Source organism: Sciurus carolinensis, chromosome 5, assembly GCF_902686445.1.
Source record: "Sciurus carolinensis chromosome 5, mSciCar1.2, whole genome shotgun sequence".
In the NCBI taxonomy this organism is placed as follows: Eukaryota; Metazoa; Chordata; class Mammalia; order Rodentia; family Sciuridae; genus Sciurus; species Sciurus carolinensis.
The window spans coordinates 151790541-151816232 of NC_062217.1; the positions used below are offsets into that span (position 1 = coordinate 151790541).

At 49.6% G+C, this 25692-nt stretch overlaps 1 protein-coding gene across 2 annotated transcripts in view; it reads left to right on the plus strand.

Moving 5' to 3' along the window:
• The window catches only part of Neurl1 (neuralized E3 ubiquitin protein ligase 1), a 69422-nt gene that overhangs the window by 11776 nt on the left and 31954 nt on the right, over positions 1–25692 (plus strand). The window contains exon 1 of one of the 2 annotated variants that reach the window (XM_047554218.1): positions 24651–24858. The exons of the other annotated variant lie outside the window; for it this stretch is intronic. Within the exon in view, the coding sequence (XP_047410174.1) occupies positions 24825–24858 (34 nt within the window). The 5' untranslated portion in view covers positions 24651–24824. Of the gene's footprint in view, positions 1–24650; positions 24859–25692 lie in introns of those variants that run through there. 2 annotated transcript variants of the gene reach the window in all.

Genomic DNA, 25692 nt, shown 5'->3' on the forward strand with positions numbered 1-25692 from the left:
TAGTGGCTGGGTACCTGACTGTTATTCTTTGTCCCATATTTTAAGTTAGAGGTTTCACAAGTTTTTACAAAGGGAAACAGAGATAGTAACTTTTTGTACAAAAAGCTCTCTTGAGACAGAGTTTATCACACCTTTTGTCTGTAAGCCTGACATTTACAAGAAAGAGGAAGCTTCAGACCACAGTGAGCTCTCTGCAGAACTCCTGTGAAATCCTGTTGATACTCTGCAAAATCTTTCTGACAAGAAGCCTAATTATGGTGGGGGTTCCCTGGAGAAGCTTAATTATGGTCAGGGTCTTTTGGGGGCTACTTCACTTGGGCTTGGGTTTTGGTTATTGGGGTGGAGGTCTCATGCCCTGAGGGAGTTTTATTTTCTAGAGCAAACTTTCTGTTTGTTGCTGTGACCAAAATACCTGACAAGAAGGACTTAAAGGAGGAAGGTTTATTTTGGGTCATGGTTCTAGAGGTTTAGTCCATGGTAGGATGAGTCCATTGCTCTGGGCCCAAGGTAAGTCATAATGTCAAGGCAGAAGTAGGAGCGGGGCTCCATTCATGGCAGCCAGGAAGTAGGGGAGGAGAGAGTGGGGGAGGAGGAAGAGCTACAGGGGAGGTGAACCCTTCTAGGGAACGCTCCCAGTGACCGCTTTCTTCAGTCACACCCCACCTGTCTAGTTACCACGGTCAATTCATTCAGACTAGGATGGACTGATTAGGTTACAACTCTCACAATCCAATTATTTCACCCCCAAATATTCCTGCATTACTGCAGCAGCTCTTAGGAGACACCTCATATCCAAACCACAACAGGGCCATCAGCAGATGCAGGGCAGGAGACAGAGGTCTGAGCTGACATCCCCTGGGTTCCAGCCCTTGTCTGAATGTAAGACTACGGCTAAGCCACTTGTAAGCTCTGGGTCTCTGGGTGCCAGTGTTGGCCAGACAGCGAGGCTGACTCACAAAGTGTCATGCACACTCACTCAAGTCTTCCAAAATGACACTAATGGTGGGCTCCAGAGGCACCGATGGCCATTGCTCCATGAGTCAAATCCATGGTGACAGCGCTCGAGCTGCCCCAGGCACTGCCAGCTTGGTCCAATTAGTGCCAATTGGATCTTAACTTGTGCTGAGCGGCCCCTGAGGAGAGGGAGCTCTTGTTGAGCGGGATGTTAAGTCTGGGTCCTTGGGGCTTGGTTTGTGGCTCTGGTGGGTGGGAGCCGGGCTGGGGTGGGCCAACAGTCTCCCTCCCCAGTGAGCAGCTCCCACTCTGCCCAGGCGGTGAGTGAAAACATGCTGTAAACTGTGATCCAAAGGGATCCGGCTGTCTTCCTTGTCCTCTGCTGAGTGGCTGGGAAGCAGAGGGGCTGTCTCCTTACCTCGGGCTGGCTGGCACCTGGAGGAAAAACATCTGTGCCTACAACAAATCTTAGCTGCCCCATTCCCTCTCCCGTGTCTCTCTCCTCTTACCACCAATGCAGATCCCTTTCTCAAAGAGCCAAGACTGCCAGGGAGAAAACGCTGTTTCATTGGTCTTGGGCTCTCAGCTTTGTGGAGCCTCTGGCCTCTTCCCTCCTGGGTCTGGCTCAGCCTGGAGGTTGCTCAGGCTGGTGGCCTGGCCAATTTCCTGACTGTCTCCCAGTCACCCTCACTGCTCCCATGCCCATGTGGCCAAGTCATGCTGCCTTGGGGTGGGGGTGACCCTTGGTCTCAGTCCCCACCCTCCCCGGCTGTGGAGGTACCTTTCTGTCTCAGGTCCTCTGAGATCTGAGCCCAGTGATGACAATAGGTAAGATTTGTTGTACTTTCATTGCTTACCTCTAAGGAATCAGGGCAGAGCGCCTCCTCGGCTCTACTCAAACGGGACATCAGTGAATGGGGGAGGTAGTTTCCAGGAGCAGGGTAGTTCCTTTTCTGTTTCAGATTAGCTTCTGTGGAACAGAGCCCCTTCTTTGGCACCTGAGAAGGGAAGCCATGCTCTCACCAGCGAGTCTGAGATGTAGGTGGCTCCACTTGGGACTGCAGTGATTCTCAGCCCTGTTTTCTGGGCCTGGCCAAGGAACATAGGTAGCAGGGAAGATGGGGGTCTGGCTGGGTTGTGGAAACCCACCCCAGATATTGTCCTCTGCTCCAGCCCAGAGGCCTCTGGGATTCCCCAAGGACATCTGATGGGTGGAGGGTTGTGGGGATGGTCCTGTTTGTCATGCTAAAGGTATGAGGAAGGAAGAGGAAAGGCAGGCAGCGGGTGAGGCACTGGCTCCAAGTTGGACTTGTTCTTGCTGCCTAAACCATCTTGAGCCAGAGGGCTGACTTTTCCATGTCCTTGTTCCTTATTTGAGACAAGTAATGAAAACACAACAAATTTCAGCTATTGTCATCCTTGGACTCGGGTTTCAGGTCTTGGCTTAGACATACTTCCTCTAGGAAGGGCTTGGTGGAGGAGCAGGGCTCCATTCATGGCAGCCAGGAAGTAGGGGAGGAGAGAGACGGGGAAGGGTGAGAGCTACAGGGGAGGTGCTCCTGGACACCAGGGCAGGTTGCATGACCTCTGCTGTCCTCTCCTATTGCCACCCTGGGCCCCCATCACAGCACTGATCGTACTGGTAGTCAGGGCCTGTACTTGTTGGTAGCTTTTACTTTCTCTCGCTTACTGTTGTATTACCACCACTAGTGCCTGGCACACACAGCAGGCAGTCCACAAATATTTCAAAATGAAGGCAAGAAAGGGCTGATTCTGGGGAATTCAAGCTTTCCTTCCAAGGGCCCTGTTGAAATGAAATTTCCTGAATACCAGGCGCTGGGCTGAGATAAAAGAAGGCGAGAGCAAGATGGGAGCATTCATTCCCTGCGTCACTCATCCATGGCACAGATGTTCTTTGGGTATCTTGCAGGTGCCAGGCCTTATGCCAGACTCTGAGAACAGACATGGCCCTGCCCTTATACAGCTTATGGTGCTGATCACTGGGGTTGAGGGAGGTCGGAGAGAGGAGAGCGTGGTTAGGAACCCTGAGTGCAGTTAGGTCGGACTCCCTGGGGGAGGAATTTTCCTTGAAGAATGATGGAGACGTTTGGGTAGACGGAGAAGGGCTTTCCCTTGACTGAAGAAGGTGGAGCTGTCTGTGTCTGCGATAAGGCAAGGCTGGCCAAGGATGGTGTGACTTGTGGATGCAGGAGCTGAACCAAGGACTCAGAGGCTGTGGGTGCCACTGGTCCCAGCCTTCACCACCCCCACCCATAGATGAGCCGTGCTGGGCAGACCACTTTAGTCCCTGAGTGTTGTTTATGTGCCTCTAAGATTGGAACTGTGATGCCTCCTCCCCTCAGACCTGCCAGATCACAGTGGCAAAGGCCGTGGTCCCTGCAATGGAGGGAGGAGGGGCAGGCCCTGCAGGCTGTGGCTATGTTAGAGGGCAAGTATGTGTGGAGAGTGGCCTGCTGGGAAAGCGGGCAGGCAGTCTTGCTTCAGCCTTCTTTGTTTTGTAAATAATTCAATGTTTATTTCCTGTAGGTTGTGTCCACATTGAGGGAGGCAGGTGGGGCCGCTGGGAACAAGGTTCAGGAAGTGGTTGAGTCCCTTTTCTCCTCTCTTCCCTTTTTCCTGGCAGATGGGTTGGGAGCCTCTAGAGTCTTCTGTGGCCTGTAGCCTCCCTCCCTCCCTCCCTTCCCTTCTCCCTCTCCTGCTTCTCTTTCCCCTTCTCTCTAGCTTCTCATTATCTGGTCCCTCCTCCCGTTCCTGCCTCTGCAGACACAGGGAACACCTGCCCCCCTCCACTCCTCTCCCGGGCCATCGCCCATGTGCATCGGCTTCGCTGCCTGTTGAAATCCGCCTCCTACCCGCTGCCCTCAGCAAGCACCCCCTGGGTCTGCAGAGCCTCTCGGGGGGCCTCAGGGGAGCACCGACCTCTCCCGTGCCCCAGTGCTCCAGAGACAAACAGGCGCTTTTTCATTTTTAGTGCTTAATACTGGGAACGTGAAGGTCTGTTTAGTCTTGTCCAGCTAACATAAACCAGCCGGAACTGGGCTGTGGCGGGGGACTTCGCTGTAGGTTCCCTTATTTGGAATGAAATTCATTGTTTTTCACTGGGAGGCACTGGGAACTTTGAGGAGGTCTGGCTGGGCCTCACCCCAGGGTGTAGCCCAAGTGACCCCTGCAAGGATCACCAAGGTGTCTGTGGCAGAGAAGCTGGTCCTGGAACATTGCCAGGTTCATAAACTGGAAACAGCCTTGGGTTATTCCAAGGATGGAGAAGGCCTGGGTTGTGTTGCCCCGTCCTACCCCTTCAGAGAGGAGAAACTGAGGCTTGGAGAGAAGAGACCTGCCGAGACTCACAGGGGTTGAATGAAGCAGCCAAGGCTTCTGGTCCCCTGGTTCTCAGGCCTCTGTGCTATGAGAGCCTCCCTCCCTCCCTTCCTGGTACCTCTGGCCTAGGTGCTGGCAGGGGTGGGGGGCAGGGCACTGATGAATCTGGCTGGAAGGGACCTGCAGCCTGGGAACCCTCTAAGGCTTCTGGGAAGCTGATCCCTGAGGTCTGGAGCCAGGAGCCAGGGGAGGGACATGGCAGAAGATGAGGGGAGGGGGCTGGGAGTCCAACAGAGCCGGCTTTGGCTGACTCTGCTGTGCCCGTGTAACTTTGGCCTTGGTCCAAAGGCCGTCCTGGAGGCCCAGGCTTTTCTTGAGCTTCTCTCAGGATGTGTCCTGTATGAACTGAGGTTGAGGGAGTGTTTTTCAGCTGGGACATGCTATGTGAGCCAGCTTACTTGGCAGGCCACTGTCCCTCTCTGCCCAGGTTTCTCCTTCCTGGGCAGAGGGGTGCAGACATTCTGTGAGGTCTCTGTTCTCTGACTATCCCTGGCTAGAATTAGCCCCTCCTTCCCTGGCCTAGGCCATCTGCCTTTGGGCTTCTCCCTCCTCCAGAATCCTGAGTCTGCAGAGGCTGGTCAAACTCAGAAGTTTGGGGGACAGATTCTTCTTGCTCAGGCTCTTAGAGAGGGTGGGGCTGGTGGGAGACAGAGAGCATCAGCAGGCACTGTGCCGAGGGTATGAGCTCAGCAGAACTGGGGTTCACATCTTGACTGGTGCTTACTGGCTGGCTTGCTAATTCATCACAGAGGCTTCACAATCCGGGGCTCCATTTCCCCAGCTCTACAGAGAAAACAAGGAAGCTGTTGCAAGGAAGGCATGAACTTACATCTACAGATGTCTGCCCCTGAGGGTGGGGAGTGGGCAGGAAACAGGCCAGCACGATGACCTCTGACCCCTGAACCAGGGTCCTGGCTGCTGGGTGCTCAGCCAGCTTGGGCTCTCTCTGGCCCTGCTTCCTTATCTCCATCTTGGACCCCAACTCAAGAAACAGAAAGTGCATGTTTAGATAGAGGAAGCTCCCTGTTTCATGTCCTTTGAAAAGAGCTTCTCATATGTCACTTATTCTTTTCACAGTGAACACACAGCTGGGGTGAAGAAGCTGTAACTGGCCAGTGTAGGACTGGAAAAACACAAAGAGCCATGTCAGAAAGCATGGGCCTGAGATATCCTACCTAGAAGGCCCCTAGTGTGGGGAAATGAGGGCAGGAGACATTGCATAGTTTACTATGAAAATTCCATTCATTGCTCTTTTGCAGTAACACTAGTACTGTAATCCAAGGCTGTTTATAAAGGTACAATAAACTTTCACTCTACGAGGTCAGTGAGACACTCATTTACAAGATTGTCTTGTTGCCAAGAGCAAACCACCACCCAGTGAGACATTTAGCTCAGCGGTAAAAGTAAAAGGAGATGATGCAGAAAGCAGTGTCCACACTGGCCCTGGGTGTCTCTGGGCAGTGGGAGTTGAAGGTTTTGAATTTTCTCTTTGGAAAGATGACTTGAGCTGCCCTGCCAAGGATGGATTTAAGAGGGACAAAATGGGAGACTGAATGGAGTTGTTGCGGGGAAGGATCCCAAGTCTGAAGAGGTGTGCTTGATAGTACTGGTATGGGTGGCGAGGGGGAAGGAAGAATCCAAGATGGTGCCAGGCTTTTAAGTGACAAGGCGGATGGTGATTCCATTAGGATCCCAGGCAGAAGAGGAGGGTTGGAGGGGGAGATGGTGGGTTAAGCTTCAGTTGGAGTGTATCAGAGGAGCCCTGAGACATCCCGGGCAAGATGTTGGGTCAGCAGCTCCATGTTTGAACTTGAAGATCAGAGAAGTCATGGTTGCAATGTGTTGTCAGCAATGGGTGCTGCTTAACTGTGACAGTAATTGAGGTAACCCAGATGGATGGAATGAAACCATGAAGGAGTTATTGGAGTGATTCAACGAGCCAGGAAAGGACAGAGGGCTGGAGAAATGCAGGGAGTAGAGTTTAGAGGAATGAGTGGCACAGAGCAGTGCCTCTCAGACTTTAACTGGCCTATAAATTGACTGGGAACTTGTGAAAATGCAGGTTCCTCTTCAAAAGACCCCAAGTAGCCCAAAGAATTCTGTAAAAGACCAAAGCTAGGGGACTCACACTTCCTGATTTCAAAATTTAACTGCAAACCTGCAATAATAACAAAAACGTGGTATTAGCCTAAAGATAGACTTCTAGACAAATGGAATAGAATAGAAAGCCCAGAAAGAAATCCTCTTTTACATGCTCAAATGATTTCCAACAAGGGGGCCAAGAGCATTTAAAGGGAAGGACAGTCTTTTCAACACGTGGTGCTGAAACACCTGGATATCCATATGCAAAGGAATGACCTTGGGCCCTTACCTCACACCGTATACAAATATTCAGAATGGATCCATGACCTCCACGTAAGACCTAAAACTATAAAACTTTTAAAAGGAAATAGTGAAAAGTCTTCATGACCTTGACTTTGGCAGTAATTTCTTGGATATGATGTCAAAGGCACAGACAACAAAAGGAAAAATAAAAAAAATTTAACTGCGTGGAAATATTTTAAACTTATGCATCAAAAAATAGTATCAAATGTGTTTAGTCCCAGCTACTTGGGAGGCTGAGGTGGGAGAAGAACTTGAGGTCAGGGGATTGAGAACAGCCTAGACAACATAGCAAAAACCCATTTCAAAAACAACAACAAAAACAAACAACTGCCCCCCCCCCCATATCAACAGAGTAAAAAGGCAATCCACAAAATGGGAGAAAATATTTTAAATCATGTGTTTTATAAGGGATTCCTATCTAGACTATATGGTGAACTCTTAAACCTAAACAACCTGCTTAAAAAAGGAACAAAGAACTTGAATATTTGTTTGGAGAAGATACACAAGTGGCCAAGAAACACATGAAAAGATGTATAGCAACACTAATCAGGGAAATGCAAATCGAAATTACAATAACATGCCACCACACACCTATTAGGATCACTACTGTTAAACCAGAAGATAAGAAGGGTTGTCAAGGTCATGGAGAAATCGAACTCTTTTTTTTTTTTTTTTTAATATTTTTTAGTTGTTGATGGACCTTTATTTTATTTATTTTTATGTGGTGCTAGGAATTGAACCCAGCACCTCACACATGCTAGGCAAGTGCTCTGCCACTGAGCTACAACCCCAGCCCCGAAATTGAACTCTTGTGCACCATTAGTAGAAATGTGAATGGCGTAGCTACTGTGGAAAATTATATGATTTTTTTGAAAAACAAAAAATAGAATTGCCATAGGAACCAGCAGTTCCATTTCTGGGTATGTACATAAAAGATTTGGCAATAGGGTCTTTATTTATTCATTTTTGAAAGTAGGATATTGAAGAGATATTTGATCCCCCATGTACATAGTAGCATTATTCTCATAGGTAAAACATGGAAACAACCCATGTGTCTATTGGTGGATGAATGTGTAAGCAAAATGTGGTATATACGTGTAATAGATACTATTCAGCCTTTTAATTTTTTAATTTTTATCATTATTATTTTTTTGGTACCCGGGATTGAACCCATGGGTGCTTAACCACTGAGCCACTTCCCCAGCCCTTTTTACATTTTATTTAGAGACAGGGTCTTGCTTAGTGGCTCAGGGTCTCACTAAATTGTTGAGGCTGACTTTGAACTCATAATCCTCCTGCCTCATTCAGCCTTTTTACAGGCAATTTTTTTTGTCCCAGTACTGGGGATCAAACCCAGGGCTTCAAGATCTTGGGCCACCTCTCTGTCATTGAGCTATATCCCCAGTCTAGTCAGCCTTTTTAAACAGGAAGAAAATTATGCTGGGCATAGTGGCACATGCCTGTAATCCCAGAAACTCAGGAGGTTAAGGCAGGAGGATTTTATGTTCAAGGCCAGCCTAGGCAATTTAGCAAGATGCTGCCTCAAAATAAAAAAGGTGGAGGATGTACCTCAAGGATAGATGTGTGAGGTCCAGGATTCAATCCCTAGAACTGAAGGAAAAAAAAAAAAAAAAAAGATAAGGTACAGATTAATCTTGAAGACATTATGCTAAATGAAATACGCCAATCATATACCCACATGCACAAACCAAATACTGTTTGATTCTACTTACATGAGGTGCCTAGAGTAGTCAGATTCATTAAGACAGAAAGCAGGATGGTAGTTGGCCGGGGGTGTGGGGAGGAGGGAATGGGCAGTGAGTGCTTAGTGGGTTCAGAGTTTCAGTTTTGGGGGATGGAAGGAGTTCTGGAGATGGCTGGTGGTGACAGTTGTAGAATGTGCAAATACTTAGTGGTATCCAGCACTTAATGGCAATCTTAAGATGGTTAAGGCAGCAAACTTTATATGTGCATTTTATCACAATAAAAAAAAAAAGGAAAAATAATGCAGACTCCTGGGGCCCACCTCCAGATACTCTGGTTTAGTAAGCCTGGAGGTGGGTTCCTTGGATTTTTTTTTTAACAAGAATCCCAAGTGGGGACTGGGTTGTAGCTCAGTGGCAGAGCACTTGCCTGGCATGTGTGAGGCACGGGTTCAATCCTCAGCACTATATAAAAATAAATAAATAGATAGGTATTGAAAAAAAAGAAAAAAAAGCATCCCAGGTGATACTGGTGCAAGGGACTATGGGTACCCATTGTGAAACATTTGCCCTGGGGTCAGTCAGGCCTGGGTTGAAATTTTTTTTTTTTTTTTTCTGAGATGGGGTTCTTGCTGTGCTGCCCAGTCTTGGTCTTAAACTTCTGGGTTCAAACAATCCTTCGCCTTGGCCTCCTGAGTGCTTGGGCTAAAGGTTTGTGCCTCTAGGCCTGGCTTCTGGGTTAAAATCCTGACTCCTGAATCTTGACTGTGGGATCCTTGGGTGAGCTCCTTGATCTTCCAAACTTGGCTCTATAGGTGGGTGTACTGCTGTGCAGTTTAAATGAGGCTGTAGCTGTAGGTGATGTGACTTAGCGCCTAGTACATGGTGAGACATTTATTACGGGAAGCTGGAAGAGGGTGCGATATGGGACAGGGCAGGCTGTGAATGGTACAGATGGGCAATCTGAGGAGGGGGCTTCCAGTAAGCACTTCTTTGACCAGCCTCTGGTCCTTGGCTAGGCTGGTCCCCAATTCCCATCTCCTCTGTCTCCTCTGAATTGATAGGACTGGGAGATCCTGGTTCCCTCTAATCAAACCCACAAAGATCAAATCAGAAGTCAATTTGCTACTTCCCATTGAGATATTTACTGTCAGAAATTTACTGCCTGACACCTGCTCCCCTGCAGGGAGCTCCTTCAGTGCTGAGTAAACCCACGTCGAACCAGGTGAATTTGGAACATCTGAGAATTTAATGCCTGTGGGCTGTGAGTTTTGTCCAGGTCATTTCCCAACAGGGAAACATCTGCCAGGTGGACTCAATACTTGGACACCATCTTCTTGGCTTTGTTACATGGCCCCACCATGATTTGCCTCAGTGACACCCCTTTTCACTGATTCCTGGAATCCAACCAACACTTCTTTTCTTGAGGTTTAATATGTCCAGTCAGGTCTCTTTGAAGTCCTACCAGGTTTGGGAGTCACATCCTTTTTTTTTGTTTTCCCCCTACATTTTCTCTTGAGAGCGACTTTGCATGCTCTGGTCCATGAAGAGTTGATTTCATAGTCTGAACCTTTATTGCCAAGAGCCATGGAGGGGCATGTTATTGTGTCCCCTCCCCACTGGATTAGTGGATCCAGTGGATTACTTAGTGGATTAAGTCAAAGATGGCATCTCCACACACAGAAAAACTTTGCAACCTTTAACACTAGTGAGGTACCATGATGAAAAATATCTACCATATTGTTAAGAGAAAATTTGTGGGCTGGGGCTGTAGCTCAGTGGCAGAGCACTTGCCTAGCTTGTGTGAGGCACTGGGTTCCAAACTTAGCACCATATAAAAATAAATGAACAAATAAAATAAAGGTATTCTGTCCATCTACAACTACAAAAAAAAATTAAACAAGAGAAAATTTGTGTAGCAATCAGTATAGTATGAGCCTTTTGTATTTAGAGTGTTATGTTTCTCTTTCCTCCCTCCTGTTTCCTCCTACCCTCCCTTCTTCCTCCCCTTCCTGCCTCTCTGATTTCTTTCTTTCAGTTCACATTTATTCAAGGTCTACTGTGTGCCCAGCACTGTTCTGGATGCTAGGATACAGCAGTGGATGATTCTCTGTGCCATGGACTTACACTCTTATAAGGAGAGACAGATTTAAAAAAAAAAGGCCCAGAATGGAATGTCAGATGGTGATAAATGCTATGAAGAGAAAGAAGACATGAAGGGGCACGACAGGGCATTATAAGTAGGGGTCTTTTGTACCTTTAATAGGTTGACCAGAGAAGGCCCGATGACCTTGAAAGGCAGTGAGGGAGTGAGTAATGCAGAGATCTAGGGGAACAGCTCTCTGGGGTGTTTCTACATGTGCATCTATTTACCACTCACTCATTAATTTTGTGCAAACACAGGTTAAGACTGAGTGGATGCCCATCCATCTGTTACCAGGGGATCCCTCTGGGAATGGGTGCGATGGAGTTGTTAGGGCGACTCGTGACCAGTGATCACAAAGATTTGCAAGCAGGGGCTGGAGTTGTAACAGAGTGGTAGAGCACTTGCCTAGCACGTGTGTGTGAGGCACTGGGTTCGATCCTCAGCACCAGGTAAAAATAAATAAATAAAATGAAAATAAAATGTCCATCTACAGCTAATGCAAGCAGAGACCAATAAGCAAAAAAAAACACATTTTATTCACTCTCCAAGAGAGGAAAGGGGCCTAGACTCAGGAGATGTGCTGGCGCTAAGTCTGCCTCCCTAGTAGTTGGGATTACAGGTGTGCATCAATGTGCCTGGCTTCCCTGCTAGTGTGCGTGTGTTGTTGGGGATGAACCCAGGGCCTTGCACATGCTAAACATATCCTCTACCACTGAGCTACACTCACAGCCTCCCAACAACTTCTTTGACCAACTTCATTGAGGAATAACTGAGACATTTGAGTAGTGACCACCTGTGGCTGTGCCTACTGCTTAAAAAAGGTTAAGTTCCTTTTCCTTCTCTTCTTCCCTTCAATGCCCAGGCTAGACTTAGGTGTTCAAGATGTGTAAGGTAACGTGGACCCTCACGGCAGTCCCTGGGAGTCGGCGCTAGGGCTCCAGCTCTGGTGCCTCTGAGGACTGACTGGGTCTGGGACTCCACAGGCACAAAGGAACCCCTGAAGAACTTGTCCACAGGGTCCCAAACTCTCCTTGGGCCTGTGTGTGGTTTTGGGCTCCTGTCCTGGACATCACATTCTGCTCTCGTCCTCGTTTTTTAATAAAATTATTTAAAATTCTGCTACCTGCAGCAAAAACTGCCTTAAAAGCAGCTCATTACTTGTATTATTATAAAAGCAATCTATACTCTTTGGAAAATTCAGGAAAGCATAAAGAAAAAAAGTAAAAACTCACCTAGAAAGGTCAACATTTTGGTGCATTTTTTCCTGGGTCTTATTTTTATATCTGGAGGATGCTGTTCATTTCACACAGTCGCAGTCGAAGCCTCCTTGGTTGGTTAAGTGAACAGTATTGGGGGAAGAGTATAAATTGACATTAACATTGACATTAACATTCCTTAAGTAAATTTCCTTTTATTAGTAAATCTCTTGATGTACAGACAGGGTCTGAAGATTGGAATTCCCCTGGGTAGTTCTTTTTTTTTTTTTTTTTTTTTTTTTTATTTTGTTGTAAACAAATGGGATACATGTTGTTTCTCTGTTTGTACATGGCGTAAAGGCATACCATTTGTGTAACCATAAATTTACATAGGGTAATGCTGTTTGATCTGGGTAGTTCTTTTACACCCTCTCCTGGCATATGCTCTCCCGGTTTGGTCTTCTTGACGGTGGAAGAAGATGGGCTGGGGATGTAGCTCAGCGGTAGAGTGCTTGCCTAGCATACCTGAGCGGCTGGGTTCCATCCCCAGCACTGAAAATAAATAAGCCAATGAATGAATAAAAATGCAATGAGAGCCTAAAGATGCTTGTGGATGAACTTGTGTGCAAAATCCTTCTAGATTTTTTTCCTGAGCATTTTATAGTTGTCTTGCTTACCTATAACTTAACAGCATTTTTTAAGGGACCAACATCTTTTGAAAATATTCAACTTAGTTTGTGTTTTTGTACTTTTTAAAAATAATTGCAGGAAAACACAGTCACATAAAATTTACTATCTTAACCATTTTTTTTTTTTGTTTGTTTGGTGGTACTGGGGTTTGAACTATTGAGCTTCATCCCCAACCCTTTTTATTTTTTATTTGAGACAGGGTTTCACTAAGTCACCTAGATGGGTCCTACCTTGGCCTCCTGAGTCACTGGATTACAGGCGTGCTCCATGAAGCCTGGCAATCTTAACAGCTCTTTAAGCATGCAGTTCAGTGGTATCAAGTACATGTGTTATTTATGACCATCATCTCCAGCCATCTCCAATGTTTTTGTTTTCTCAAACTGAAACACTACCCATTCAGCAATAACTCCCTGTTTCTCACTACCCCTGCCCTGGCAACCACCATTCCCTGCTTTCTGTCTCTGAACTTTGATTGCTCTAGGTATCTGAGATAAGTAGAATTGTACAATTTTTGTCCTTTTGTTACTGGCTTATTTCACTGAGTAAAATTTTTTTTTTTTTTTTTAGTACCAGGGATTGAACCCAGGGGTGATGAACCACTGAGTCACATCCCCAGCCCTTTTTTATATTTTATTTTGTGACAGGGTCTTGCTGAGTTGGTAAGTAGGGACTCATTAAGTTGTTGAGGCTGACTTTTTAACATTTTAAAATTTTTTTCTATTTGTTGTTTTTAGATAAACACGACAGTAGAATATATTCGACATATTATATATGCGGAGTATAACTTCCCATTCTTGGGGTTGTACATGATGTGAAGTTTCACTTCTCGAGTATTCATATATGACACAGCAAAGTGATGTCCGGTTCATTCTACTGTATTTCCTATGCCCATCCCCTCTCCCTTCCCTTCATTCCCCTTTGTCTAATCCAATGAATTTCTATGCGCCCCACCCCCACCCCATTGTGTGTTAGCATCCACATATTAGAGAGAATATGTGGCCTTTGGTTTTGGGGGATTGGCTTATTTCTCTCAGTATGATAGTCTTCAGTTCCATCCATTTACCTGCAAATGCCATAATTTCATTCTTCTTTATGGCTGAGTAATATTCTATTGTGTGTGTGTGTGTGTGTGTGTGTATGTGTGTGTGTGTGTGTGTGTGTGTGTATCATGTTTTCTTTATCCATTCATCTGTTGAAGGACACCTAGGTTGGTTCCCCAGTTTAACTTTTGTGAATTGAGCTGCTATAAATATTGATGTGGCCACATCACTAGAGTATGCTGATTTTCCATCCTTTGGGGATATGCCAAGGAATGGGATAACTGGGTCAAATGGTGGTTCCATTCCAAGTTTTGTGAGGAATCTCCACATTGCTTTCCAGAGTTGTTGCACCTATTTGCAGTCCCACCAGCAATGTATGAGTGTACCTTTTACCCTACATTGAGGCTGGCTTTGAACTTGTGATCCTCTTGCCTCAACCTCCTAAACCACTTGGGATTACAGGCGTGTGATTTAGTATAATTTCTTTAAGGTTCATTTGCAATGTAATATGTGTCAGAATTCCCTTCCTTTTCCACAACGAATGACATTCCTTTGTGCGTGTGTATACCCCTTTTGCTTATCCACTCATCCCTTGATGGACACGAGTTGCTCCCACATTTTAGCCATTGTGAGTAATTCTGCTGTGAACACGGACATGCAAATATCTGAGTTTCTGCTTTCAGTTCTTTGGGTTTGTACCCAGAAAGTGAAATTGTTGGATCATATGATAATTCTATTTTTAATTTTTAAAGGAACTGACTCAACTTGATTTTTATAGAAACAACAATTTTCTTTTCCTACCCTCTCCTCTCACACTCTGTGCTTTGATAAGTTTGGAAATAATTTTATTAAAGTATAATTGACATACAATATATGGCACATATTTAAATGCACCACTGAATGTGTTTCGACATATGCATGACGTGATCAGCACCATCAAGTCAGGGGACATCTCCGTCACCTTCAGAAGCTTCCTTGTGCCTTTGGGGATTAGTCTCTCCTAATCCTCCCTGCCCCATGCTGCTACTCAATCAATGGCCTGACTGCTTCCTATCATATTTTGTTTGCATTTTTTCGAGTTCTTTATAAATGGAATAATACAATATGCACTCCTTTTTCCCTCTGGCTTCTCTCAGTATAATTATTTTGGGATTCATTTAAAATGTTGGGGTGTCCACTGCTCTTTATTGCTGAGTGGTATTCCACAGTGTGAATATAGAACAATTTATTCGTTCATTTGTTGATGGACATTTGGGTTGTTTTCAATTTGGGGCTGTTATAATGAAGTTACTAAAAGCATTTGTCTCTAAGCCCATGTGTGGACATGTTTTTCCTTTTCTCTTGGGTAAATACCAAGAGGTGTAATGGTTCAGTCATATATACTAGACATGGGTTTGACTTTTTAAGAAACTGCCAAAATGTTTTCCCAAATGATTATGGCATTTTACATTTTCACCGGCAGTGTATGGAGAGTGAGAGTCCTGATGTCTCCATGTCTTCATCAATATTTGTTAATTTGGGCCTTTCTAGAAGGCGTGTATGGTAGCTCATCATAGTTTGAACTTGCATTTTATTATATTGAGCATTTTTTCATGTGCTTCTTTGTCATCCATATGTCTGCTTTGGCAACGTGTCTGTTTAAATTTTTGCCTGTTCTTTTTTATTGGGTTATTTTCTTAATTTCAAATTTTGAGAGTTCTTTATTCTGGACTCTCAGCTCTTGGGTCACGCTGTCTGTTGCAAATAATGAATATTGTCCCACCCTGGCTTAACCAGGGAAGACTAGTTTTGTGTGGCATGGACAAGTCATCGAACCTCTTGGAGTCTCAGTCTCCTCATCTGTAAAATGGGCTGCAGTAGCTACCTCCTGTAGTTCCTGGGGAGACTGAATGAGCCCATGGGCAGCAATCTGAGGACAGAGAGGGAGCCTTTTAAGATTTGTGCACCAGAGTGGTGACTGCTTAGCATCCTCATTCAATGTGGAGAGAAAGCGAAGTTCTTCCTCTGCCAGGAACAGCCAGGGTAGAGATTTCTCTGGAGCCCAGCTTTCTGTCATTAAAACAAAAAAAAAACGAAAGAGAAGGGAAACGACAGACCGGGAAGCCACAGGCAGTGGGCTTGGAAGGCGTGGGTTTGAATGCGGTGCTATAAATGGTTTATGCAAACGAGTTGGAGGCGCTTTTCCCCTGCCGCTTTAATCCAGGAGAAGCTGGGAGGGAGCCAGGTGCAAGGCTTCCAGCAACTCCTGCTGGGTCCTGCAGTGGGCGGTGGGGATCTGGGATGCTCTTCTGCTGCCTCCTGGGAGGATGGTCAGATAAGCCTCTGCATTCCGGTTCCTCACTGTTCCAGGACACACCTGGCTGCTCAGCTTCTTGGCTTTTTCTGTCTGAGTGAGCACCAGTTGGTGCTGCCAATAGTACCAAGAGAACGGGGAGGGCCACCTCTGGGGCTGCAAGGTCATGGGCCAGGCAATCTGTCAACTTTGGATCCCACTGGTCTGCAACCTAGAGAAGGGGCAGATGGGGGCAAAGCAAGGGCCACATGACATCGGCCCCAGCCTTTCTTCTTTTCTGCATAAACCATACTTCGTGTGACCAGGTACCCATCATGTTAGGTGCTGGGGATCCAGAGATTAAAAGGCTCCCTGTCTGTCCTCAGATTGCTGCCCGTATGGGAAGGGGTCTCCTGCTATCGCTGTAGAGCTGGGGCTGCACAGAGGGCTGGTCCTTCCTTGGATAGGCCTTTGGGCATTGGAATGACCTCAGAGGAAAGACCCCTCTGAATCAAGGGTGAAGTTAAATCGGGAATTTTTGAGTGAGCATTTTGGGAGAAGGGCATTCCAGATGGAGGGACAGTACTCGGAGTCATGAGCATGCAGGAGGGGGCCATGTTGACACACATGGCTCGTGTGTGTGGAGTACTTGGGTGGGGGGATGTCGAGGGAGATGAGGCCAGACACATGGACCGGGGCCAGTTCACAGAGGACCTTGAACGCTGTCCAAAGTGGGGTCACGTTTATCCTGAGGTGCTCAGGAGCTACTGGTTCAGCCTGGCTGCCCTGAGGAGCCGATGGAGTTTGGAGTTTGGAAGAATCGTCCACATTAGGACGATGCTGGTGGCCTGAGCTGTGGGAAAAGCCAGCGAATGGAAGGAGGGGATGAATATGGGAGGGACACAGTGACTGCTTGAATGGGAGACTCCAGGCCTACGCCAGACTCCTGGCCTGGATCATAGAACCCAAGGGGTAAGCCAGGCCATGGAACCTTGGGAGTCCCATGTTGAGTGGGGTCAGGAAGAGGACTGAGAGGCAGTGAGACCCAGCTGAGAGCTGGCGGATCCTTGACTTTCCACCAGATCTCGGTGGAAACCAGGGAGGCTGGGGACTTCTGCTTTAGGTGAGTCAGGAATTCTTGATTGACTTCCCCCAAAGAACGCCCCCACCACACTCTGATTCAGGTAACCTCTGGTTCAGAACTAAAGATGGGTGAGTCCCATCCACTTTACACATGTGAGAACTGTGGCCCCAGGAGGCACTGACTTGCCTGGGGTCACATAGTGAATTATGGCAGGTGGTGTCACAGCTAGTAAAACAGACCCCTAAGCAAAGTCTAATTTAGACACCTCTCTTCCTTGGCCCCGAGAGCAAGGAGCTCTCCTCTCTGAAGGGGAAGTGTGTTGGCTAAGCAGGGTTGAGGATGTGAAGGTGGAGTATTTGTTTAGAGAGGGGAGGGGCTCCTATATGCCTATTGGTGGAGGGGCTGCGTTACCTGCTTCCTGAGTCCTTTCCCATGGGAGAGCGCAACCAGGAAGCATTAAAGAGATGCCCTCCCTGGGTCTCCCCCACCGCCCCTCAACCCAAGTGCAGGCTCTCGAATTTCGCCAAGACCTCAGGGTCTGCTGGGACCCCCGGAGTCCTGACTCCTGGGAAGGCTTCGCTCTCTAAACGTTGAAACCCCCAGTGCAGTGCTGGTTGCTTGCTTGATCCTGGGCTTCAGGGCTGGAGGCAAGAGAGGGAAGGAGGGGGGGCTTCTTGGGGGCAGAGCCTGATACAGTACTGGAGAGAGAGGAGGGAAGGATGGGACAGTGGATGGGGTGCACACTGGGAGCTGGGGCAGCAACAGGAAGTGGTTATAGGGAGCAAATGGATGTCCTGCCATTTATTTGCTGGAGGTGGCTGCCCTTCCTGGGCTCTTCTTTGGACAGGAGAACCATCATCTTGATAGTTGCCTTTGGTGGGCCACACAGAAGCCACCACATGCCCATTGTCCCCCGGGCTTTAGAAACCCTGTTGGGAGAGCTGTGGTGTGCGAGATTGTCTGGGGTTTGTAGTCAGAGCCTGAGCCTCGGGCTAGGGTTGGAAGTGTAGTAGTGGGGGACAAGTGTCCTCAAAGGGGATGGAGCCACTGCGTTTGGCGTGAGCAGACTTCTCAGAGGAAGGAGGGCTGGCTGCAGGAAGCCCAGGGTGCCTCCCAGCCTTAGGTGGCTTGGGCTGGCCGGAGGCCTGGCACTAGATAGTGTGGGCAGCGGGAACCCTGGCTGAGCTGCGGGTGGGCATGTGAGTGTGTGTGTGGGGAGGCGTTGGCGACCGCTGTCTCCTGAAGAGCAGGGCTTTATCCTCGCCGCCCGCCAGTTTTTCTCATAATCCTGTCAACCCGGCGGGGTCAGTGGAGTGCGTTTCCGCCTCTCTGATGCATGAGGCTCCTGTCTTGTTCCAGCACATGTGTCCTATGTCCTCCGTCGCTCTGGGTCTTCTTGTTGTGCCGCCCCTCCTCCCACCATAAATGTCTCATTGTCTGCCCTTCCTCATCTTCCCCAGCGGGTTATGCGGAAGCCAGCAAGCCTTATGAATTCAGACTCTGGTCATTTGTCACTTGTGATTGGGACAAGGACTAGCTTCTAGTTTAAAATTTTTCCGTTCTGATCAAAGGCAGAGTGCTAACCCAGGTGACAAGGGACAACGCTTAATCTGCTTAGCTGTTCCCCAGCACTCTGGTGTGGCATTTGCGTATACAGTATGTGCTGACATATGGAAAGCTTGGAGCAGAGCCTGTGCGGGGCGAGCGGCCGCCAGGGCTGGTGTGCGGTGGGGCGGGCTCTTGCTGCACGGGCCTCTGCTGCTCCTGCCTGGAGTGACGTGTGCTCACATCACACCTGCGTCTCTTCATGGGACCTCGGCCGCTCCAGGTTTCGCCTTCCTGACTTCTCTGGGTCTCTGGACAGCTGCCAGGCAGCGTGCCTTACAGACGTTGTGTCATTCAGTCCTCAAGTCCTGTGCCATATTAAGTCCACATTGGAAGAGAGGAAAGGCGAGGTGCACAGAGCCCAGTGGCTTGTCCAGCCGCATAGGGGTAGAGCTGGCCTATGTGACCTCAAGGCCAGAGCGCCCAGCCTCCGTATGGGCGGGGTGGGTACATCCATCCACGCTTCCTGGACAAAGATCTTATCACCGGCAAATGTTTGCTTCCAGCTGGGGGCTCTGTGGGTGTGGGCTGTGTCTGGCACGCTCTGTCCTGGGAAGAGGATCCTGGTTTCTTCCTTGTTTGGTTCTTTTTGCCCAGCATGGATAGCGACCCCTCTGCCTCATCTGTGCTGGTCTGCCTGGCCTAGGGGCCGGAACCAGGAAACATGAGCAGGTGTGTTTATGTGTCTTGGAGGGTCCCAGAAAGGGTTGCCTGGCAATGGTCCCGGGGCCTGGGAGCCAGGAGGGGCCCCCAACTGCACACCGCTTTCTCAGATTCCCTTCTAGTCTCTGCCCCCGCCTCTGCACCTGTTGTCTTCCCATCATCCTGGGCGGCTGGCAGCTGTCACTGCTGGGGCACCTGTCCCAGCCCAGAGGACGCCCTCTGAGCTCCCTGGCTCGTTTCTTGGAAGCATGCAGCTTGCACTCTGTTTTGTCCTCATCTCTGTCACCTTCTCTCCCAGACCCTAGGCAGTAATTGTACCCTTGTCCCGGTCGTGGGCATGGGAAGAAGGTTTGGGGTAGGGTTCCATATTCTCCAGGACAAGGCCCAGCCTAGTAAGTCAGGAGAGGGAAGATGTCCCTGGCAGGTCAGTCTCAAGCCCCAAATATCAGGTGACTCATCAGCTCAATCAAATTATCCCTTGTTCTGGATGAAAAAAATATATATACTGTAGCAACCAGAAGCTGCCTCCCAGATCCTCCCCACAGAGCCACGTCCCCTCCCTGACCTCTCCAGACACCAGTCACTTCTCCCACTTCCTTAACTAGAAGGGACTCCTCACTCCTTTGTCCATTTTGTATATATATTTTTAATACCAGGGATTGAATCCAGGGCCACTTAACCTCTGAGCCACATCCTAGCCCATTTTTAAATTTTTTATTTTGAGACAGGGTCTCACTAAGTTGCTTAGGGTCTTGCTGAATTGCTGAGGTTGTCTTTGAACTTTTGACCCTCTCGCCTCATTCTCCTGAGCTGCTGGGATTAGAGACAGGTGCCACCACACCTGGCCCATTTTGTCCTCTCTCCCTCCAGATGCCCTGGACTGTATGTCATACTAAGCATAGCACCAGAAGACATTTAGTCCTGGGTTCAAGTCCTTCTTACCCTATGTACTGTGCAACCTTGGGAAGGGCTACAATTTACTAGGCCTCCTTTGCTACATCTGTAAAATGGGCATAGGACCTCTTTGTCTTCCTGAAGGCAGGGGCTGGACCAATGCTCTCTGGAGGATTTTTCCCTTTAGAGAGCTCAGTCTCTGAGTCTGATGGTTTCTATTGCCCAGTGAATTTATTAATGTTGTATTCTGCAGTTGCTGGCTCTCTCTTTAACTTGAAGTTCTAAGAGCGTAGGGTTAGGATGGGGATGAGGATGCTGGTGCACCTTGGGGGACATGGGTGAGGCAGGACTTGGTAAGGAAGACAACTGAGCTGGGGCGCCCACCATTGAAGCCAAAATGGTACCCAAGAGTCGGGAGGAGCTGACAGAAGGGGGTCAGGAGGCAGGGAGATGCAGGAAGAGGAGGGACAGCTCTGGAGGGGGGCAGTTTGAGAGCTGAATAGGTTCAGAGAGCCCAGGGGACTCAGTTCCTCAGATAAATTCAGTGGGTGGCCGCAGCATCACTGGAAAAAGGGGAATTTCTTCTGAAACCCAGTAAGGATTCTGTCAGGCCAGGGAGCCCCCAGAGGCACAGCTAGCCCTGCCTCCTGCCTGTGGGCTTTGAGGTAATGTGTCCTCACCCAGCTCATGAATGACTCTGCCTTCTCCAAGATGCGGTCTCGGTGTCTGTCTGGGTCCTGTCAGCAGAGGAGAAGTTCAGCTTATACTTGTCCAATCTCCTCTGCCTTTATTTGGGCTCCATCCCTGGGATGTCACCCGCCATCCACTGGAAAACTGCTAGGCTCTGCTGACACATGGAACCCTCCTGATTCCTTATGAGGAAACCTATTGTCCTCATGCCGTCTCTTCCTCAAGCAAGAGAAGTTCCTGCCCTTTGGTATTTTTTTCTGGATAGAGCATGACCTTTGATGTCAGGCAGGGCTGAGTTTGAAGCCCAGTTCAGTGGAACCCTCAGTAGAACCTTCCCTCAGTAGAACCACTCACCACCTTTGCGAAGTGTGGCTACAACGGGAACGCTGAGATGATTCAGCCAAAGCCCGGAGAACCTCATTCCTTCATCCCAGCACAGTTCCCACTGGGATCTGGAACCGTGTCCTGGTGCATCCGCTGAATGGCTTCTGAAGGGTGGGCCTGGGTCTCGCTCACCAGCTGGTCCATGGTGGGTGCTCTGTGAATGCTTGTTGAGTGAATGATGGAGCTCAGAGGTTTTCTCACCCCATTTAGACAGAATCCTTTGAACAAATGGACTCCCGGGTGATGCACCAATGAAGGAAACAGAGAAGGGGTGCTGTCTGGTTCCACCTTGTTGAAGGGGTCCTGCCTCCCACTGGAGAGGCCCTGACACTGCTCTGGGGAAGGGGTAGGGGGGAAGCTGCAGATAGAGGGATACTGCCACTTCCGGTTGGAAACAGGGCAATGGGGTATGGAAAGCCCAGGTAAGCCTGCTTGCAAACCCCTTTGCCAGTAGTGCTGGGGAATCCTGGAGCCACCCAGACTGCCTCCCATTTCTCTGTTCTCTTCTCGCTCAGGTGGCCGGACCGAGGGCTCCTGCGTCACCCGCCCCTCCCTCTGGCTTACAGCTCAGTTAGTGTCCCACAATCCTCTTCTGGAGAATTACATGAATTCAGTTCCACTGGTGAGCACCTGCTCTATGGGGGCACGATGCTAGGCCCAGGGGCAGCCAAAGTAAGCCAAGTGCAGATCTGACTGCTGGAGGCAGCTGCTTTCTGCTCTGGCACTTCTTGCCTCCTTCCACATGTGCCCCACACCAGATAGCAGAGTGACCTCTTAGAAATGCAAGGCTAGTCTTGGTTCCCCCTGTTGAAATCTGCCAGGGGTTCCCTGTTGATTCAGGAAAACGGCCAGCTTTTCTACCCTGTTCCCTAAGGTCCTCCTGGTATACCCCCAGCACATCTGGGCTTGCCAACAGTAACTTTCTTCAGGCTCCTCCTACTGACCCTGCTCCAGCTGTACCAACCTTGCTTTTCAAATGTGTTAGGCTTCCTCCAACCCCAGGGCCTTTGCACATGTTGTGCTCATTCTCTGTCCATCAACCTATCTCAATAGCACATGGACATTATCCTGTTTTCACCTTTGATTTTCACAAAAGCCTGCCCTGAACCCCCTTCCAGGAACTCTTTCCTTTGTTTCAGAACACTTTTCTAGGATTGCAATTCCATGTTCCTTATTGAGGCTACTTGATAAGGACTATAAGCCCACGAGAGCCAGGGTCTGCTTCTCATGGATCATGGTCGCATCCCCAGTGCATAGCTTAGTGTCTGGCACGTAGGTGCTCAGTGATGTGCATCAAGTTGCATTAAGTTGTTGACATGCACCCAGGTGAAGCTGGGACAAACAGACAAGACCCTGGCCAGGCTGTGACTGTCTCTGTGTAGGATGGAGTAAGACAAGCAGTAGGAGAGACATAGCTTGGGCTCAGAGGAGAGACAAGTTTCAAGATGGGTACATACACTGTACCTGGGGCCCTAGGGAGGCTTCCTGGAAGAGGCATTCCTGGTGCCGGGAGGCTAGGGAAGGGACATTCAAATGGCAACTAGACGGGAGCCAAGGTGAGAGAAGGCTGGTGTGGGGAAGGCCAGGCTGGCCATGTGGGAAGGACTGGTATGCAGGTGCAGGTGGGATGAGGAGATGACCCTGCTGCTACAGGAACAGCCTCCAAAGAAACTTGGTTCTGCCACAGTTTCCTTATCTTTAAAATGGATGTAAAAATAAACCCATCTCCTAGGGTGGTGGAGAGGGTTGAACAAGCTCATACGTGCAGCATGCTCAGAGCAGTGCTGAGCACAGAGCAAGGTCCTGTATTTGTCATTAATATGATCAGGATCCCACAAAAGGAGTTTGGGCAGCTTCCTCTTAGACTGCCTGAGCTCCCTCCCCACAGGAAGTGCCCATGTGCGTGTGCTTGGATAAAATTGAACTGCAGCTTCCCCCAGAGAGAGAAGTCTCTGACTGAGGAGATGATCAGCATACTGGGCTCTGGACACTTCCACCCCGGGCCTGCTCAGCTTCTGGTTGCTGACCCCAGGTCAGGCCTGAATGTCCCTCCCCATTCCCTCTGTCTCTTCCCCAGGCCTCTGAGTTCCATCCTAGGTGGGGCACTTCTGGCCAGTTCCACAACTCCCTCCCCTGCCCCCAGCCCTCTCTTCTCCCATCCTACTCTTTCCCTGGGGCTTAGGGCCAGACGAGAGCCTGGGAGGGGAGAGCTGTCCTGTTTTGGGAAAGGCCCCTGTCCTGAGGAGAGCCTGCTATGGACAGCAAGATTGTCCCAGCATCCTGGGCTGGAGTCTTGACTCCTCTGTGAAGAACTGCAGCAAGCTCCTTAGCTGCTCAGAACCTCCATTTTCTTTTCTGCAAAATGGGTTTAATGGTAGCCCCTCCCACCCAGACTAAACATCAGAGTTGCTCTGGGTGATGTGCACAGTGAACGACTTGGGGCTCCCTCCTGAGGCTGATTTGGGTACATCTGAGGATAATTTGGATGTCATCATTTGCTTGCTTCGAGCTAGAGGGGCTTGCCTTCCTGACCTCCATCATCCCCTCTGTCTGCACCTTCCTCTCTCCTCCAAGTGTGGGGTGCTAGGTTCTACACCTTAAGATCTCTCCAGATATTGCACAAGTATGTGGTTCTATGCATGTGGTGTGTGCAGGGTGTGTGTGTAAACATTGAGTTTGTGCCTGGTAGGCAGGAGGTAGCTAATTGTGCATGGTTGTGGATGCCTCCAGGAGCTTATGAGCCATATCTGTGTGTAACCATGTGACATGATCTAGGTGTATAGTGTTGCTATACGTGTGTGTGCACGTGCAAGATAGAGGACTATTTTGTTCCTTTTCATGGTGGGGTCGGGGAGTGGTCCTGTTTCCTGGGAAATGAAAATCAGAATTCTGGTGCCAGATTACCTAGGTCTGCATCTCTGCCCTACCACCTTCTGGGTGAGTAATCTCTCCGTGTCTCAGTCTTCTCCCCTTTAAGATAATAATACTCTTGGTACCTGTTGATAGTAGCAGTGATACTGGCCTCATCATCAGCCGGAGAGGACCGAAGGAGTTAACTATTCAAAAGCGCTTGGAACAGAGCCAGGAAGAAGACAGGGGTATTAGCTGCCGGTGAAGAAGCTCCTCTAGCCTGATTGCGGACCCCTTGAGGGCAGGGAGGATTTCTGTTCTGCTCCCCCTCGCACCTTGCCTAGCCCCACTAGCCCCACGTTTGCATGCAGTAGTGTGTGACGATGGCCATAGGCCTGCTGAGGTGTAGCTACATCCATGGGATGCTGCGTGTGCGTGTGCGTGTGTGTGTGTGTGTGTGTGTGTGTGATGGGGAGCGGCGGGGGCTGGGGCATCTCCAGCGCGCTCTGGAGCGGCTATTTCAGGCAGCCTCCAGTCTCCTCCTCCTTATGTAAATAAACATGACAGATCCCATCGCCTGTACCAGCGCGGGAGGCGGGGGAGGCTCCGAGTGGGTGGGAGCTGGGAGGCGGCGGAGCGGGGCCGGGGGTGTGCATGCGTGTGTGGCCGGCTGGCGGGCGGGCGTGTGCGTGCGGGAGGAGCGCGTGGGGACGCAGGAGGGGCCGCTCGGCCCTGCCATGCCGGCCCGCCGCGGGGGAGGGCTGGGGGGAGGAGGAGGGGAGCTGGCGCCCCGGGCGGCTTGGTGACGAGGCCAGCCGGCCAAACGGTGGTGGCCGTGCTGTCCTGTCCTGTCCTGTCCGCCGCCGGAGATGGGGGGACAGATCACCCGGAGCAACCTCCACGGTAAGGCCCCAGCCCATGCTGGGGGCCCGCCCACCCCGAACCTGGGGACCTGGGAGGCTGGGACCCCAGGGGCACTGGGACTGAGGGCTTGGTTAGACCCCTGCCTCCTCACTCCTTGGTGGGCTCCGAAGCTGTGTGGGGAGCCTTGAGTGGTAGGCACTGGAGTGGGGGAAGCAAGGCGGTCTGGGGAGAGCCGGAAGGTCAGGCAGCTGGGACCCCCTGCCAAGTCTCCTTGTCCTCCTTCCAGGGTGTTGATCAGCCCCAAGTGGGATGTGAGGTCCTGGGTGTCTCTCCCCACCTTTCCCCCAGACTGAGGCTGACCACAGTTAGACAGCTGGGGGGACTGTTTGTGGGCCATGGAGGTGGTGCTGTGCTCCATGATGGAGCTGGAGAGAATGTGTGGCACACGGATGTGTGCATGAGTGTCTGTGCTCATGAGTGTGCACTGGAGGTGTCTGCGGGCATGTACCTGTGCTGGCTTGTGCCTAAGCACATGGGTGTACTAGTAACAGCCCCCACAGTGCCTAGGTTCTCGAGGTGACAGAGAACCTCTGACCTTTGAGGTTCAGCTCCTGTCAGAGGTGAAGGGAGTGGAAGGGAGGAGGGCTGATCGCTCCTGTTTGCTTCAGCTCCTGACCTCTCATTCTTCTGGCTCTAGAGCTGTGGTCTTGGAAGCAACATGGCCGATGTGGTACCAGACCCAGGAAGGGGAAGCCTTCCTCAGGACTAGGAACAGGGGTTCCTCTACAGAGTGGCTAGTGACAGAACAGCACGCTGACTGTGGGGAGTCCCTGCCACACTCCCCTGAGCTCCTTCCCCTGGACTCCACACTCC